The sequence below is a fragment of the Eschrichtius robustus genome, chromosome 3, assembly GCF_028021215.1.
Source record: "Eschrichtius robustus isolate mEscRob2 chromosome 3, mEscRob2.pri, whole genome shotgun sequence".
Classification (NCBI taxonomy): Eukaryota; Metazoa; Chordata; class Mammalia; order Artiodactyla; family Eschrichtiidae; genus Eschrichtius; species Eschrichtius robustus.
In genome coordinates, this window is record NC_090826.1 from 161,507,671 (window position 1) to 161,525,174 (window position 17,504).

Here is a 17,504-nt window from a genome sequence, read left to right on the forward strand (position 1 = left end):
TTTGTAGCAATTTCAAAACATCAAGATGATGAGTTGACTAGAAATACATTACAAATTTTAACTTGTTATCAAAGGAACTGGCTCTCTACATTAATAAGAGACTACTTAGGTTTTTAAGAAACAGTACTATTAACCAAACAAAATTTTATGAATAACAATAAACCCTTATGTAATATTATTATAATATACTTATTTCTATAATTTAAACCCTTTAAGCAGGTTAAATTTCCCATTTTATTAATACAATAAGTTTCTTAAGAGCAAATATTACTACTAAGCTCTAATGGAAACTAAGAAAGCAAAACTTTTGACATCTAGTTTAAAGATTCTTAGTTACCTAGAGTATGCCTACAGGCTGGTCTTTGAAGAAGGTAATTTAAGAAGTGTCTAATATATATGCAGATGCCCCTTATCCTGATGTGCAGTCAAACTGTGAGGTGCTCTCCTAGGACCATTAAGAAGGAAAACGCAGATAATACTACAGTTTGCAACTGACGTTTCTTTTATTGTCATTTCTAACACCAACAATACTATGTTAATGTGTTATCTCAATTAATACTCACCATTTTGCAATTGTTCCAGATAAGTACAGGAAAAAAGGTTTCACTACTGATATATCACTAATAACCGAAGTTAGGAAAGCATTTATCCTACATAATATCAGTAATTATCTTTAAGTCTTTTCTTCCTTTTCTAGGAAGATATTTACTGAAGAGCAACTTATTAACACTAAAAGTACAAATAAAATGAGATTATACCTGGATAGGAGCTAAGAACTGATTCATGAATACAGGTTTGAGAAAAAGAACTGACAGCCAAAGTAAGAACTATAAATTTTTCTATATTTATTTATTTTATTTATAGTTTAATAGTTTAAAACCACTCCTCTACATACATTATCTCATAATGCTTACAATCACACTGTGAGGTAAAGGAGGCAGATATTATATTTATTTTCAAATGAGTATACCAAAGTTCAGGTGATAATAATCTACCCAGGGTAATAAGCAAGGAGCAAATAATAATTAATAATCTTTCAGAAGAAATTCTTTGAACCGAAATATAGCCAAACAACAACAGACCATATAATGAAATTTGCTTGACTAAAACATAAAATTATTATTAAAATAATACTGAAAATCTCTAAAGGAATAAATTAAGAGTGGAAGAAAAAAAGAAGTCCAACTGTTTCAACTAATCCTTTCAAGAGTACAGTTAAACACTAGCATCACAAATCCTCACTCAGTGAACCTAACTTATCAAAGTATAGGGAAAACACATAAATTGTAAAAATAGAGGACACTATCTGTAACCCCAGTCTTTCATTCAGAAATGTATACAGACTAAAAGGGATCACCAGACACCTGAAGAAAACAACCACTACCAAAAAAAAGAACCAAAATAAACAAACTGGAAGAGTTATTCAATGAGGAGAAAAAACTTAAAATGCTTTTAGTGTCCTAAGATTACAGATTATATTATATACGTAAAATAAGAGCAGGTGACTATGAACTAGAAGGAATTCCCAGAAATATAAAGTAAAAGCTGAGGTAAATAATTCAATAAAGGGCAAGAAGAGTCAAGGAAATCTCTCAGAACAAAGAGAAAAAACAAAGACGTTAAAAAAAAAAGAAAAACTTCAAAACAGAGTATTGGTATAGAAGCTCTAGGAAAAAAACATGAAAGAATACAGAGAACATAGAAGGGAAAAAATAATGAAAGAAATACAGACGTTTCTCAGAACTGAAGAACAGCCCACATTTTCAAAGGATCCACCAAATGCTTTATAGGATAAATTAAAAAGGACTATAACTCATCCTCCTTAAATTTTATAACGCCAAGGATAAAGAGGCACCAACAAGAAAAAGCTTCCAGAAAACAAAAACAGGTTACCTACAAAAATACTATTCATATTAGCATCAAACCTCTTATCAGTAAAACTGGTTATAAAAGGTAATGAAACACAACCTTCAAAATGCTGAAGGAAAATTATTTTAAACTTGAATTCTATACCCAGCCAAGGGCATGTATCAGGTGCAAAAGTGAAAAGGACATTTCAAACATGGTGTTGACAAGCACCCAAACACATTCTTTCTGAAAACGGTACTTCAGGAAGTACTCCAGAAAACCACAAAATAAATCCAAAACAAAAAGAAGAAAGACATGAGAGCTAAGAAAGCACTTTTCCAAGAATGCAATTAAATAGTGATATTAGCTAAGCATCATACTCAGAAAAAAGTCAGTTCACATTAGAACTTCAACAAACAGTATGATTAAAAAGCTAGATAACCAAGTGATATGATGAAGAAGGCACACCCTCTTCTACCAACAGGGGGAAAATGTAGTAATTATAAAATCCAGAAAAAAGTTATATGCCAAACTAAAAGCCAGACTAAAGTATGGGATGATCTTGAGTACCAAGAGAGTATAAAAATCCATCTATTCAATCCAAAAATGGGCAGAAGACCTAAATAGACATTTCTCCAAAGAAGATATACAGATTGCCAACAAACACATGAAAGAATGCTCAACATCATTAATCATTAGAGAAATGCAAATCAAAACTACAATGAGATATCATCTCACACCGGTCAGAATGGCCATCATCAAAAAATCTATAAACAACAAATGCTGGAGAGGGTGTGGAGAAAAGGGAACCAACCCTCTTGCACTGTTGGTGGGAATGTAAACTGATACACCCACTATGGAGAACAGTATGGAGGTTCCTTAAAAAACTAAAAATAGAACTACCACACGACCCAGCAATCCCACTACTGGGCATATACCCTGAGAAAACCATAATTCAAAAAGAGTCATGTACCACAATGTTCATTGCAGCTCTATTTACAATAGCCAGGACATGAGAGCAACCTAAGTGTCCATCATCGGATGAATGGATAAAGAACATGTGGCGCATATATACAATGGAATATTACTCAGCCATAAAAAGGAACGAAACTGAGTTATTTGTAGTGAGGTGGATGGACCTAGAGACTGTCATACAGAGTGAAGTAAGTCAGAAAGAGAAAAACAAATACCGTATGCTAACACATATATATGGAATCTAAAAATAAAAATTAAAAACAAAGAAAATGGTCAGAAGAACCTAGGGGCAAGACAGGAATAAAGATGCAGACCTACTAGAGAATGGACTTGAGGATACGGGGACGGGGAAGGGTAAGCTGGGACAAAGTGAGAAAGTGGCATGGACATATATACACTACCAAACGTAAAATAGATAGCTAGTGGGAAGCAGCCACATAGCACAGGGAGATCAGCTCGGTGTTTTGTGACCACCTAGAGGGGTGGGATAGGGAGGGTGGGAGGGAGGGAGATGCAAGAGGGAAGAGATATGGGGACATATGTATATGTATAACTGATTCACTTTGGTATAAAGCAGAAACTGACACACCATTGTAAGGCAATTATACTCTAATAAAGATGTTTAAAAAAAAAATCCATTTATTCTCTATGGATCCCATCATACTACTCTGTTTAGCAGTATTACGTACATAATCATAGTATGGATTAATGCTTTTCAGATGCAGCAAATATAACTATTATAAACCTTAAAAATATAAAATCAATGTTACAGTTGACATAAAATGGGAAGGGAATGTGGAATTCAAGGGAAAGATTGTGAGGGGTACTAATTTTCCTCAGCTTATAAAGTGGCAAGTTTATACTTTCTATAATTAACGGTGCAAGTGCTAGAAGTTTAACCACAAACACCAAAAAATAAACAAATATCAATAAAAGGAAGAAGGGAGAGAATAGGTATTAAAAGTTAAAATTCTTCATTTTTTCACAATGAAGATATACTAGATTACTTAAGATTCATCAAAAACAATGTTTAGCATATTATATATAAAACTGGGATAATAATCAGCAGAAGAATTAAAAATAGAAAAGGTCTCTCTGAGGAAAGAAACTAGTTGGAAGAGGTAGAGTTACTTTTCATTCTATACCTTGTGTACTATTCAAATTCTTATGCTTATATGACTATTACTTCCCAAAATACACACACACACACACACACACACACACACTCATTACAATCCCCATTCACTAAATAATTCAGGAAAAACAATGAGAAATTCTTTTTCATATTTCTGTATGCCATGCAGTATACACCAAACTTCTATTTTGGTATTTCATACAAGACACGATTAATTAAATAAGACTCAAGAACCACCCTAAAGCCTTGATAAAATGTGGTGATAGTAATAGCTTACATTTGTGTTAGAACTGCCAAAACACAGCCACACCCACTATCTCATTTAATCCTCACAACAGTCTTGTGAGAGCAAATTTTTGAGATTAATAAAGTAAAACTCCAAAAGGTTTAAGTGATTTGCCAGCCCCCCCAAAAAAAATAGGAAAAATAATATAAATGTAATGGACAAGTTAAAAAAATTTTTAAATAACTTTCATACAGCACTGAAATGTGAAAATGCTTTCCAAATTTATTATATGAGAATAACATGAGAAAAATTAAACTTAACAGTACGAATAGCCACTTTGGAAAACAGTTTTTAGCAGTTTTTTACAAACATACACTTACCATATGACTCAGTAATCTCATTCTTAGGTTAATACCCAAGAAAAATGAAAACACATCACACAAAGACGTGCACTCAAATGATCACAGCAGCTTTATTCACAACAGCCAAAAACTAGAAACAACCCAAGTGTCCACCAACTGGTAAACAGATAAACTGTGGTATGTCCAGATAGTGGAATACCACTCAACAAGAAAAAGGAACAAATTAATGATATATACAACAACATGGATGGATCTTTAAAGTATTATGCTATGTGAAAGTGACCAGAGACAAAGGACTACATATTCTATGATCCTACTTATATGAAATTCTAGAAAAGCAGAATTATAGTAACAGCAAATCAGTGGTTGCCAGAGTTCAGGGAAGAGGACTGACTGTGTAGGGGAATGAGGGAACTTGCTGGGATGATAGAAATGTTCTATATCATGATTTTAGGGTTTGTTACACTAGTGTATAAATTCAGCAAAATTCATCAAAGTAAAAATTGGTGGATTAAAATTGGTGAATTTTATTGTATGTAAATTACAACTCAATAAGGCCGATTTTTAAAAACTCATTAACACATAATCATATTTAACTATTGACAACAGCTTTTTAGCCTAAGTATTAAATACAGAACTTCAAAGAATATTAAAAATCACTAAATTATTAAGAGGTAACTTTTAACCAGAAAATAGATATACGAGAACTTAAAAGCTCTGAGAATGTAACCATCTTCATCCTACTGAATTTGGCCATGTGGATAAACAGTAGTTGCCTGGCAACTAATCTAAACTCTAGTCTAGATTTCTAATAAACACACTGACTACATTAGCAGGTGATCTCATGGAGGATAAACTAAGCTTTACATTGAAGAGTTCCTTTAGTATTAAAAAATAATAATGCATTTGAATTATTTATCTAAAGTATTTATCTAAATAACTTTAAGAAATAAGTAATAATTATTTATTATTAACCAGAAATAATAAAAGTAGATCATGAAAAATTAAAATATGAAATTAAACATACATACACACACACACACACACAATCCCTTTCCTCATTCGGTCTTTTACTTTAGGACTTTACTTATCTAACTATGGGATTACTGAATCCATGAGTTTGTGAGTGAATCCTTCCTCTTTACTACTTTAAGCCCTTTCCCTGCCACCGCCCAAACTGGCTTAATATAATTGAATATTTTTATTTATATATTTACATGTCTTTAAATGCATACAAGTTAGATACTTTTCTAGATATTAAATCATTCTAAAGACAGCTCTCTGGATTGTAGAATCTGTGGACAATACAGAAAAATACAACATGAACTTTCTGTAACATCCATGCACACAACATACCAGAAAGCCTAACCTTCTTGATTATAAATGATCAAAATCAAGAATTACAAAGAATTCCTAAATAACAAGCAAATTCCTAACACATACGTTAAATATCGTTTCTATCTTAGTGGACATAGTATGTCACAGTTTACTTTGTTAACAGCATCAGAAAAAAATATCAACTTCCAGGACACCACTTAGTGTTAGCACACTTACCAACCATATTATTTTCAGTTTTGTTGAACACTTACCCCTCTTCTGAACCCAACCTTCTTTCACAATGGTAACATCGCTCATGATGGCGCCCCTCTGAGCCCCCAACTTGGAGAAAAGGTACTTTGTGATACCAGCTTTGGGGTTTGGATTCTCTGCTGCTGCTGCCCTTCCCACTCTCTAGTGATGACTCAGCCTGGAAGGAAGTATTGAAGAAAGAATTTCTTTTTTTTCCATTCTTGCAACTCACATAGCAATAACAAACAACTAATTCTTTGTAAATGTCTTCAACTGGCCTGACCTCACATAAAAGTCTAGCTCTTCAAACTGGGGAACTTATTTATTAAGTAGTTTTATAATGAATGCACTTCCCTGGTCTTGTGACAGAACTTCCAAGGACAGTGAAACTTTTAACCTACGAGGTTGCAACAAAAAAATGTCTTAAGAAAACCACTGTCACACCTACACAAATAATACAGAACATTTCCTTGGTAATGTGTGTTTGAGGTAAAAAGGGAAGAGAATGAAAGTGAGGTGGACTAAAAGTAAATCTTCACGTAGGTCTAGTTTCAAAATCTCAGTAAATTTAGAAATAGTATGGCAAAGCAATTGTGAATGTTTTTAATTGCTGGATTTTATGTAAAAAACAATGTGCTAAGTAACTAACATTTATCTATGCTTACTCTGCCTTGTTCCAAGAAATATTTTAGGTAGATTACAATAAATAAAATATTATAAATAATATAAAATCAATTATTTTTTTAAAGTAGATGAAGTGAAACAAAGGGAATATGAAAGTGGGAAAAAGTATGGAGTATTCAGGACATGTCAAGAACTATTACAGGTGCTTACATCTATTATACAATTAACTCCATTTCATAGATGGGAAAACTGAGGCTCACAGAGATTAAGTGGCTGATTTCAACACAGCTAATGAATGATGGCCCCAAGATCTGAACCTAATCTACCTGATTCCAGAGCCTGCATTCTTATTGACTTAAGATAAAAAGAAGCCAGAGTAAAAATCTACATATTTGTGAAAGATGGACCACAAATTTAACTTGAAGCTTTCAGGAAGCAACACAAATAAGGAAATACAATCAGTTTCAATATTTACAGTATCCATAAATATTTTTAAAAAGAAAAAAAGAAGTTGTTCAGAAGGAAACAATTTGTTCTAGGACAAAAATCTGAAATTTAACCCATAGGTCTTCATAAGATACCTTGTAGTGTAATAAACAAAAGTCCTCAAAAATATCCTCACATATATACAGCAATGAACTTTACTGGCTATTTCTTATTGTCCCTCTCAATCTAAAAAGGAAAGTGCCAAGATAAAACTGAATTAAAGCATTTTCACAGAAAGGGACCAAAAAACGTGACACAGGAACCCAGGCATAAATTTTAGATAACCAGAAAAATGGATGTATGGACTATATAACTATACTATTTTCTCAAATATGGTTTTAATAAATAGGGCATAGGAATAAGTTCAAGGTTAGACTTCCTAGCTAGTACTGAAATGAATTACACTTCTTTTTCCAATGCAAATTAAGTACAGAGCCTAATCATTTAGCAGTCAGGAATTAAGACTACCATTCTCTTAAGAAAGACTGACAAAGTTTATGTGGCTGAATAGAAGACCACCCCATTCATGTGCCATGGGGCTGAGGGCAGCAACTACAGGCTGGACCAAGACTGTCCTCAAAATCATTCAGGTCTGCTACTGTACAGAATCAAAAGGAATATTAGAATCTCGGTGTATTTTCCCAAAATATGTTTGACAGAATACGAAGAGAAATTCCAGAAAAATAAGAAGAGAAAGAGGGTTAAAAAAAGAAAAAAAAATCATTTGGTCAAGTAAGTTTGCGAAATTCTATAAACCATGTCTTTCTCTTGAAACATCACTATTACCATATTAAAGGTACAAAATATATAATGTATAACCTTATTTATCTCAGCAAATCCTAAACTTACTTGAACACCCAGGGCTTTTTTTTTTCCTTTAGTAACATGTATTGAAATCCAGGGGAACACACTGTGAAAAACAGCCATAGGAAATGGCCACATAATTCAGGACAAGACCCAATTTCACCATTAAAAACAGGCAAAAAACAAAAACAAAAAAGCTTTCAGTAAAGAATCAAAACATCATTTTAATTTGATTTATGTAACTTCCTGAAGAACTCAACATGGTCAACTGGCTACTTAATATGAAGCTAGATAACTGAAAGGGTTAACTCTTTATACAACATAAATAATTACAATTAACCCTTGAACAACAGGGGTTTGAACTGTGCAGGTCCCTTTATACATGGATTTTTGTTTCAATAAATACAGTTCCTGCATTTTCATTTTACAGATCTTTAAACTAAGTGTGGGGAAAAGTTTGTGTTCAATTAGAGACCACAATATGTAGAATCAAAAGAACTAGTTTGAATCCTTATTTTATCCAAACTGTTTCAGCTTCCTGCCCTTGGATAAATCATTTATCAATGCCTTTGTTTTTGAGATAGAGATAGCAGTAGGCAGATTTTTGACACTGGGGTCGGGGTGAGGGAAGCAACCCACCCCAGTACTGGTCAAGAGTCAACTGTATAAGGAAGTTAAGTTATTAGGGACACTAGTGCAAAATGATGTCTTTAGAAGAACTGCACTTAGACCTTCTCTTTGGTAGTACTTACAGCAAGAGGCCTCACATCTATTAAGCCATTCCTGGTTTCTGACTATAAAATTGTATACTCTGGGTAAATGAAAATTCGTATCTTAATATCCTTGGGATTGGAAAGGGAAGAGATCAGCGACCAACACTTAGTAATAAACAAAAAATAATACACATCCAATAAACATATACAGGATATTTTCCTATTAAAATAATTTGTATTATAATACCCTTATATAAAACACTAGAAAAACAAAAGTATTTTCAAAATTGATTCTATTTTTTTTAAGTGGACATTTCATTGATAGAATCTTAAAGCTAGAGCGCTAGAAGGGACCCTCTTTTACAGCTGAGGAAACAGAAGTCAAGACAGATTAAGTGGCTTGCCCAATGTCATACAGCTACTTTATAAGAGAATCAAGACCACAAAAACAGGTACACACTTTCCATTAGCACTGCCTCTTCAGGACAAAACAATATATTGAAATATTCAGATCAACCCAAAATCAATGAATTTCATTTTATAAAGAAACTGTTTCCAAAAACCAGTTTTTTAGATAAAGATGTTTATCAGTGCCTATACATTTAAACTTTTTAAATGTATATTAAATCAACAGGACAAAATTTACCATCTTCCACAGGGCCAGTGAACCAGGCACTACAGAGATGGCTTTATCCATTTTGCACATTAAAATGTTACCAAATTCCACCCATATTCATAATTTTCAGCTTTAAAACTGCTCTGGGTCACCTCTGGCTAAAATGATACATTATTTGAACACAATTTGAAAGACGTTCAAAGGTATACTACCCTAGGATTATGATCAATAAGCTAGAAGTGAACGTTGTCTTTAGTATAGAACCAATGCTATTGATGCTCAAGCAGTAAACCATACTCTTTGATCTACTTTTCCTACAGTGGCAACACTCTTTGCACCAAGTCAAATACACTCTCCCACTCAGTCCTCCCTGTTATTAAAAACACTAATCTGCTAAATGATGGGCTGTACTTTAGGCATTTAATCTGCTTCCTAAGGTAGAGTCCTACAGTCCTAACTTCTTTAGAAATGTGTCCTATCCAATGAGCTGTAAGAAACAAAATTTGGTTTATTTTTCTTTTAAACCTATTGCATTAAACATTCATCGCTGGGTAATCTCATCTTTCCCATTCTTATAAAAAATTTCATACAAAATTCTTAGTAGATTCAATTTATAATTTACACAAAGCAGTTACACTAAAAGTATTTTCATACAAAATTATCTGAGAATTTGATAATGATAATAATTACATTTGAATGTCATTTTACAATTTACAAAACATTTTCACATCTTTTACCTCATTCAATAGCATTATTATTTAGTAAAGCAATTTAATGCTGCCTGGCACATAAGAGATGCTCAACAAATATGGAATAAATGAATGAATGGATGAGTGAAAGAACAAAGATGCAGCTTTAGATACCTAATAAAGACGAAGCAAATTAATATTAAGTCGACAGAGAATGGTATGAAGTCGTGGTAAAAACAAACCTGAACTTAAACATTACGGAAGCACCTACAAAAAAATAATTAAAGTTGAAATAAATATTCTTCCCTATTCATTAAAGTATGTTTCCTATAGACCTCCATTAATTTTAAGGCCTAACACACACTAAAATTATCCTTTTTTCTCGACATTTTTTGACTCTTTTTGTTGAGACGGTGAAGTTTCAATTCCCAAACAAATCAAGCATCAACACTGCCCAAAATTATCCACTATGGGAGGAAAAAGGGAAAGAATGGGATATTTTCTTCATGATACTTTTAAGAATTTTTAAAAGATATCTGTTTACTTACAGCAGGCAACCATTCAATTTTAAGCAATAAAGTTCTTCAAACATGTTTAAAATATCATTCGCACAAGAAAACGTTATATATATACACATATATGTTCATTCAGTCAATAAAGATGTATTGGTTATCTACTCTGTGACAAGAACTATAATTGAGTATACAGGGGGCAAGCAAAACTAAGTATTTCAAAAATCTTTTCCAAACCTATAATAATTTGTTATCAAAGTGCTTTCACACACATTTTCTCATTTAACTCTAAGACAAATTTGTGCAGTAGCTATCACATCTACAATTTTGAACCTAACAAGACCGTAACCAATCAATAACGATGACATTATTTCCTCACAGTTACCATAACAAGTTAGTGACAAGTAACTTCTTCCATCAGTTTGTTGTGCTTTCTACAAAATAACACAACATGAGCTCTCAAAAACATGTACAACATTTGTGAATAGTTCTGAAGTTTTTTCTGTAACAAATTATATTTCAGAAGTCCAGTAAAGCATGTTTTCAAATAAATTAAAAATTAAATATAACTACTGCATCACAAACGAAATTATAATAGAAGACTAAAAGTAGGTTGACATAAAGTTAAAAAGCACCCCCAGCAATTCTATTTTATAAAGAGCAAAATTCATAGGTTAATAATTTCCTGCATGTTAATTTCTAAGTTAAAAGCCATGATACAAATCTATAATACAACCTGCTATAAACTACTATACATTTGGCTATAATTAATACTATGTAGAATATACTTGCTCTGCACCCACATTTTTTATATACTTTAGATACGCTAGCCAAACTAAAGTAATGAAGAACTGATATCCAAATACAATAGAAAGTTGCTACTTTGAAAAACAAATGATGGTCAAGGGTAACCATGGTGTAATTCTATGATATTTACTGATTTTAAGAAATAGGTAAAACTAATATATGCCATAATAAATGCATAAGGCTAATGAAACTTTTAAAAGGATTTGAGGGAAAGGAAAAATAGTGGAGTGGAAGGGAAATTCAAGGTAACCTGATCTCCACTTCAAATAACTCTTAAGCCAGTCTGTCCTTTTAAGAGTTGTTATCCTGCTAAAAACATGTCATATAGGGAAGTGAACCATACAAACTATATACTTTGGATACCTTTCCTCTCTTCAGACTACAATACACTTTGTGGATTTTCTTTAAACTCTTTCTATATAGATATCTTCACTGTTTCACACTACAGGAAAATACCTGAATAAGCAAAGGCAAGATTTCTAACTTTCACACAAAATACCAGTTATTCTAAATTGCCAATTCTTAAAAATCAGCTTTATAAACTTTGAAATATGTATACAAAACCATAAAGCATTTTCCCCCCTCTTCCCTACCCCTGTTTAGGGCATTTGCATGCCATTTCAACCAACACATCCATTATTAATCGAGTAAAAAAAAGCAACTCGTGCTGGGTGATATATTTAATATTCTAATTTGAAACAACTACGAAAATGCTTATTGGATTCCTCTGGCTCACCTAAACCACTGAACAAGCTACTGACAAATTCACCCCTACATTTCTCACGTAAAATGTGGCTTGTCTCTATTTGAAAGCACTTATGTAACAACACACGGACAGGTTGAGGGTTGCTACTAAAACAATCTTAGTTGCACAGTTGGCCACATTTTTCCAATACACCTGTAAAATCCTTCTAAAATCTGACTCGGGGACCTCCCCGATTATAAAACAAAAAGAATCCACACGCACAAAAATGCCATTAATCAGCCTGACAGATTTTACTCCTGATTAAACTGAAAGTTAACCAGTAGGTATGGAATCCTGTAACAAAGTTCATTACAATGGTGCATTAGAAAGAGCACAGGACAGGACAAGAAACTTGGGTCCCTATTCCCAACTCTGCCCGGCCCAGAGTAATGCTATATAAGGTCCTTTAATTCTCTGTGCCTCAGTTTCCTTAGCCATAAAAATAAAAGTATAGCATTAGATGAACTCTAAATAGCTCTTATTTATGATTCTTCAAGTTTAAAGCTACTGAGTATCTATTTCACTTATAGATGGCATCTTAGGTGATCGTATCCTGATTATACACGGTTCCTGTCCTCAAAAGGTTAATATATAGTTGAGAAGATAAAACATTCAAACATCAATTCCACTCAGACAAAATTTGGACTAAATTCCACTACTGGCAAAAATACCATCTTCCTCCCCCTCTCATCCCCTAGACTCCCAAATATAGTCAGAGGCTTTTTCAATTAACATAGAGAAAAAAAATTCTCATTTGACAATCTCCCAGTGATTTCTTCCAATAATTTTTTTTTTACTTTTCCCTCTGAATATTAGCAAAATATACCCATTTAAGAGTGTGAAATATCTGTAATTGGTGACAAATAAATATAAACAGAGTATTGAAAAGAACTAAAAAACAAATCTACAGGTCAAGAAGCATACACTAATTTACCTATCGACTACTATTTGAAGATTTCCTGGCAAAGCAAATGTTTACATCTAACATGTTCAAAGACTATGGTGCTACAATAAAACATGTAAACATCTGTGGCATTTAATTCAGCATTTGAAAGAAATGAAATGAAAAAAAAAGTTACGGATCAGTCAATATGTTTTTTTACTATATTATCTTGATTTCTATGGAAATTTTACTGTACAAGTTTATTGAAATTTAGCATTGTCATTGTGAATTCTAATAATAGGTACAAACAGGTTAGGACAAACACTGAAAGAAAAAGTGTTTCAAAATTAATAAAGTTAAAATGAAACAAATTTTTACAATACCAGAAAAAGTATTTTCTCCTGTGAAAATCACTTTCAAAAGTGTAACAGGCTATTGTGAAGATTAAATGCATTTACACATGTTAAGCACATATAACAGTACCTGGCACATGCAAGCACTCATCAGGCACTGGCTAGCGTTAACTCTAAATTGAATGTAGCTCTATCATACATAAAAGACCATGATAAAACATGTAAGTTAACATCAGGTGATTCAGATGATTCAGGCAACTACAGAAAAGTACATGGTGTATGAAACGAACATTTAGAATTCTGATGCGCACTCTGAAACCTGGAGTAAAAAACAAGTTTTTAATAATTTAAATAATCTAACACAAATCTACGAAAATTAATCATGTGCATTAATTTATATTAACTTAAAAATAAAAATGCAAGTCAAATTACACGACTGATTTGGTCAAAATGAAATGGTTTCTTTTTCTGTCTTGCATCTTATGTTAGTCATATATTCTTATGTTAAATATTTTTTAGTGCTTGAAACTTAATCACACTATAAAGACTAGATCCTATCAAATCATGCTAAAAATCCAATTAACACATCATTAACAATTGCCTTATCTTCCCAAAGGTGAGTTACAGTACTAAAAGATATAACAACAAAAGAAAGTATAGCCATCTTTTCATAAAAATATGCAAAGTTTAAGTAAATTCCAAACTTCCACAAAATTAATTTATAAAACCAGTTCCTCTTTTTAAAGAAAACTAAGTAGTTGAAAATTTCCATTGAATTTTTTGTAAGAATGTCTCATGTTTAAATAGAAAGCTAGAGTTTAAAAAACCTTAAATCCTTACTTTGCACAAGACTCTATGCTAAGTACATGTGTCCCATATGTTTAACGAAAACATGTTTAGATTTGCAGTGATTCTGAAAACAAATTCACTGTCTAATAGTAGTGATCTTCTGGATGAAACGTAAATAGTAAAAGTTTTTAATCAAATCAGTCCCTACCACACAGTTCACACTCTAATATTTGTTGAATGAATGAATGAATGAAATCTTATTGAAAATATTTTACAGCCATTTGAGTTACATAAACAAAAACATCCAAAGCAATATTCTGACATACAGAACTTAAACTAAGAGTCAAAGTAAAAATTAATTTTAAGTTGGAAAACAATTCACTAAAGTAATCATTACAGAAAGGCTAAAAGTAGGAGACAAAATGAATACAAATAATAGTTTCAAAAATTTTTTTGCAGAATTACTTTAGACATTATTTTTCAAACACTCTAAGAAAACATACTACATACTGCAAATACACAGTACAAACATAAAACTAAAACTTTACATTCACCTAACTTCCAATGTTGTCTCATTCGTGTGATATATGCACTTCCCTCACTTTAAAATTAAAAGCTCAAACCAATCAAAGGTATTGGGGTAAACCCTGGTGAGAAAAACAAAAAACAGGTCTTCAGATACAATCTCACTGGTGAACTTTCAAAGTCAAGACTATGTATCAGCAAAGGAAAAAAAAAAATCTACAGTCCTGACTTCTATCTTGCAAATAATTGTGCATCCTGTCATATACCTTAAAACTAGTAATACTAATAAGTAGATATTCCAATAAAAGATGTTTTCACGTTTTAGACAACCACCTCCTGTAATATGCCTATTCATTTACACATATTTCGCCATGACAAGTTCAGAAGACAGAGTTTCCTACACCGTCTTTAGGGAATTCTTCCTCCTTTGGCTTTTTCAACTATTTTCCAACAATGTATATCCTAATTTAGTGACTTTCCATCAAAAACAAAGCCCAGTAGTTGTCTAATGATTTACAGTCCACTAAAAGATATTACATGACCATGCTTTACCAAAGATGGAACATATATCTAAATTGATGATTTGAGGCAGTTGCCAACGTATTAACTACAAAAAAAAGTCACTATTCCACATTCTTTAGCTTCATGATGAACTAAAATAGTGTGAACATTTTATTGACACCAGTAATTAACATAGATACCTGGGTTTCACTGTTGAATTTCTACTTGGAAACGTTATCCATTACAAACTACTGGGCTTTCAACCAATTACCACACTGGTGAAACGTGTTGGTTTTATTTTCATAACATTATTTTGATGGAAGAAACGTGAGTATCCCAGCCTTGACTTAATGAGTAAACATTTCCTCTGCTTTCAGAAGATAAACAGTAAATACCGGTATTGAAAACAGGGCCCCAAAGAAATTCAATCTAGCCTAACTGTAGATTCCCGGGAAATCCCAAACAAGGGGTGACCCCGCCTAGGAGTCAGGGTGAACACAGCAACCAGCTCCGCTTCAACTTTGGGCTCGGAAGGGCCCCACTAGCATCATGGCTGATGCAGACCGATGCGCAGGAGAAGGAGGTGGACGAGGAAGAGGCTGGTTTGTTTACTTGCAGCCAGAGCCTCCGCCGCCGCCGCCGCCAGCAGCGACAGCATCACTGGATCCGCCAAAGCCAGCATCTTCCGTACATTTCTATTCTTAGCACACAACTCCGGAGCGGATCAAAACCCCACTACTATTAAAAACACAGACAAGCACGTTCCCCACCTCCCACACACCCCCACCCCACCAGGGCCGTCTCTTCCTGTGCGCTGGCGGCGGGGTGGGGGGGGGGGGCGGTGGGTGGAGAACAAGACCCCGGGGAGCCGTCGCATCCCTGCCTTCCCCCACCCACGCGCACACAACCCCCTCCCCCACCCAAACGCCCTGACACAGGCGCTCCCCGCGTTACATAACCCCGCCGCCACCCCAGGCCGAGCGGGCCCCCTCCCCTAGCCGCCGGCCGGCGAGGAGGGTGAGCGGGCTGGATCGAGAGTGGCGCAGAGACCAGAGGCGCCGGGCCCGGGCGGCCCAGACCCGGACCGCATCGCTAGGCCAGGAACACCCTCCCCGGCCCCCGCGCACCGCCGCCTCAGCTTCCCTCAGCAAAGTGAGGGGTGCGGTCCGTCCGCGCCGGGCATCCCCGGCCTCCGCACCCGCATCCCAACCCCAGCCCCCGGCGACCCAGCCCCCGCCCACGCCCCCGGCGCGGTGACAAGCCGGACGCCCCCACCTCATTTACCCACCGCCACCCCCGCCCGAGGGGGGCCCGGAGGGAGAACAGGAGCGGCGGGGAGAGGGCGAGAGTGGGGGGCGGTGGCTGTTACCTGCAAAGGCGGCGGCGGCGGCCCCGCAGCTGCTCGGGCGGCGGCGGAGGATGGAGCCGGGGGGCGGGGGGAGGAGAGGGGGCGACTCGGGGGTCCCCCTCCCTCCTCCTCCCCTCCTGTCCTCCCCCCACCCCGCAGAGCCTCTGGCCCCCCTGGAGCCGGTGTGGCCGGCGGGAGGGCAGGCGGCGGGCTGCAGGGGAGGGAGGGAGGGAGCCGGCCGGGCCGCGGAGCTGGAGCGGGAGGAGGAGGAGGCGGCGGCGGCGGCGGCGGCGGCGGCGGCGGCAGCGGCGGCGGCGGCGGCGGCGGGAGGAGGGAGGCGGCGGGGGGAGGGGGCGGAGACTCTACGTGGGAATCGGATCTCGGCTACAAATTCAATTCATCACCAGAAAACTCCGCTCGGGCGGGGGCCGGGTCGCGCCGGCGAGGCGAGGCGGCGGCGGGTGGAGGCTCTGGGCCCTGGCGGCCTGGCGCGGGTCGGGGGTCTGCGGCCTCCTCTCGGGCCGCGCCCCGCTGGGGGGCCCGCCGCCGCCTCCCCGCCCCCTCCTCCCTATGGGGCCGCCGCTGATCAGCTCTCGCCACCGCCGCCGCCTCAGGCTTGTTGTTGACTTTGAGGAAAACTCCTGACGTCAGGAGCTGGCGCACGGCGACTGGCGGGAGCTGCTTCCCCGCGTCCCCAGCCGGCCCGCCGCCTCTGCCCCCTCCCCGCGGGCCCCCGTCCGCGGGCTTCCCCGCGCCCCCCAAGCCCGCGGCGGCCCGCGCCCCTTCTCCTCTCGCGAGAACACGCCCCCCCCTTCTCCCCAGCCGAAGCCGGGAGCGGGGCGTCGTTCCTGGGCGGGAAGTTGTGGGTTTTCCCCGCGCCCTCGTGGCGCGCTGCGGGCACCCGAGGCCCGGGAGGGGAGGCTCTTCTGCCTTCCGCGCGCAGCCGGGCCCGGGGCTTTTCCTCCCGCCCGCCGCAGCTCCAAGAAGGTCAGGC

At 36.9% G+C, this 17,504-nt stretch overlaps 1 protein-coding gene across 2 annotated transcripts in view; it reads right to left on the reverse strand.

Annotated features, from left to right (window-relative positions):
- The window catches only part of AKT3 (AKT serine/threonine kinase 3), a 379,319-nt gene extending 362,536 nt beyond the window's left edge, over window positions 1-16,783 (reverse strand). Inside the window, exons 1-2 of one of the 2 annotated variants that reach the window (XM_068541689.1) lie at window positions 16,532-16,782; window positions 6,136-6,293 (exon numbers count right to left, since the gene is read on the reverse strand). In XM_068541689.1, the coding sequence (XP_068397790.1) occupies window positions 6,136-6,181 (46 nt within the window). In that variant the 5' untranslated portion in view covers window positions 6,182-6,293; window positions 16,532-16,782. Of the gene's footprint in view, window positions 1-6,135; window positions 6,294-16,531 lie in introns of both variants that reach the window. The other variant, XM_068541690.1, reaches the window with a different exon arrangement.
- Between the last annotated feature and the right edge of the window lie 721 nt (window positions 16,784-17,504).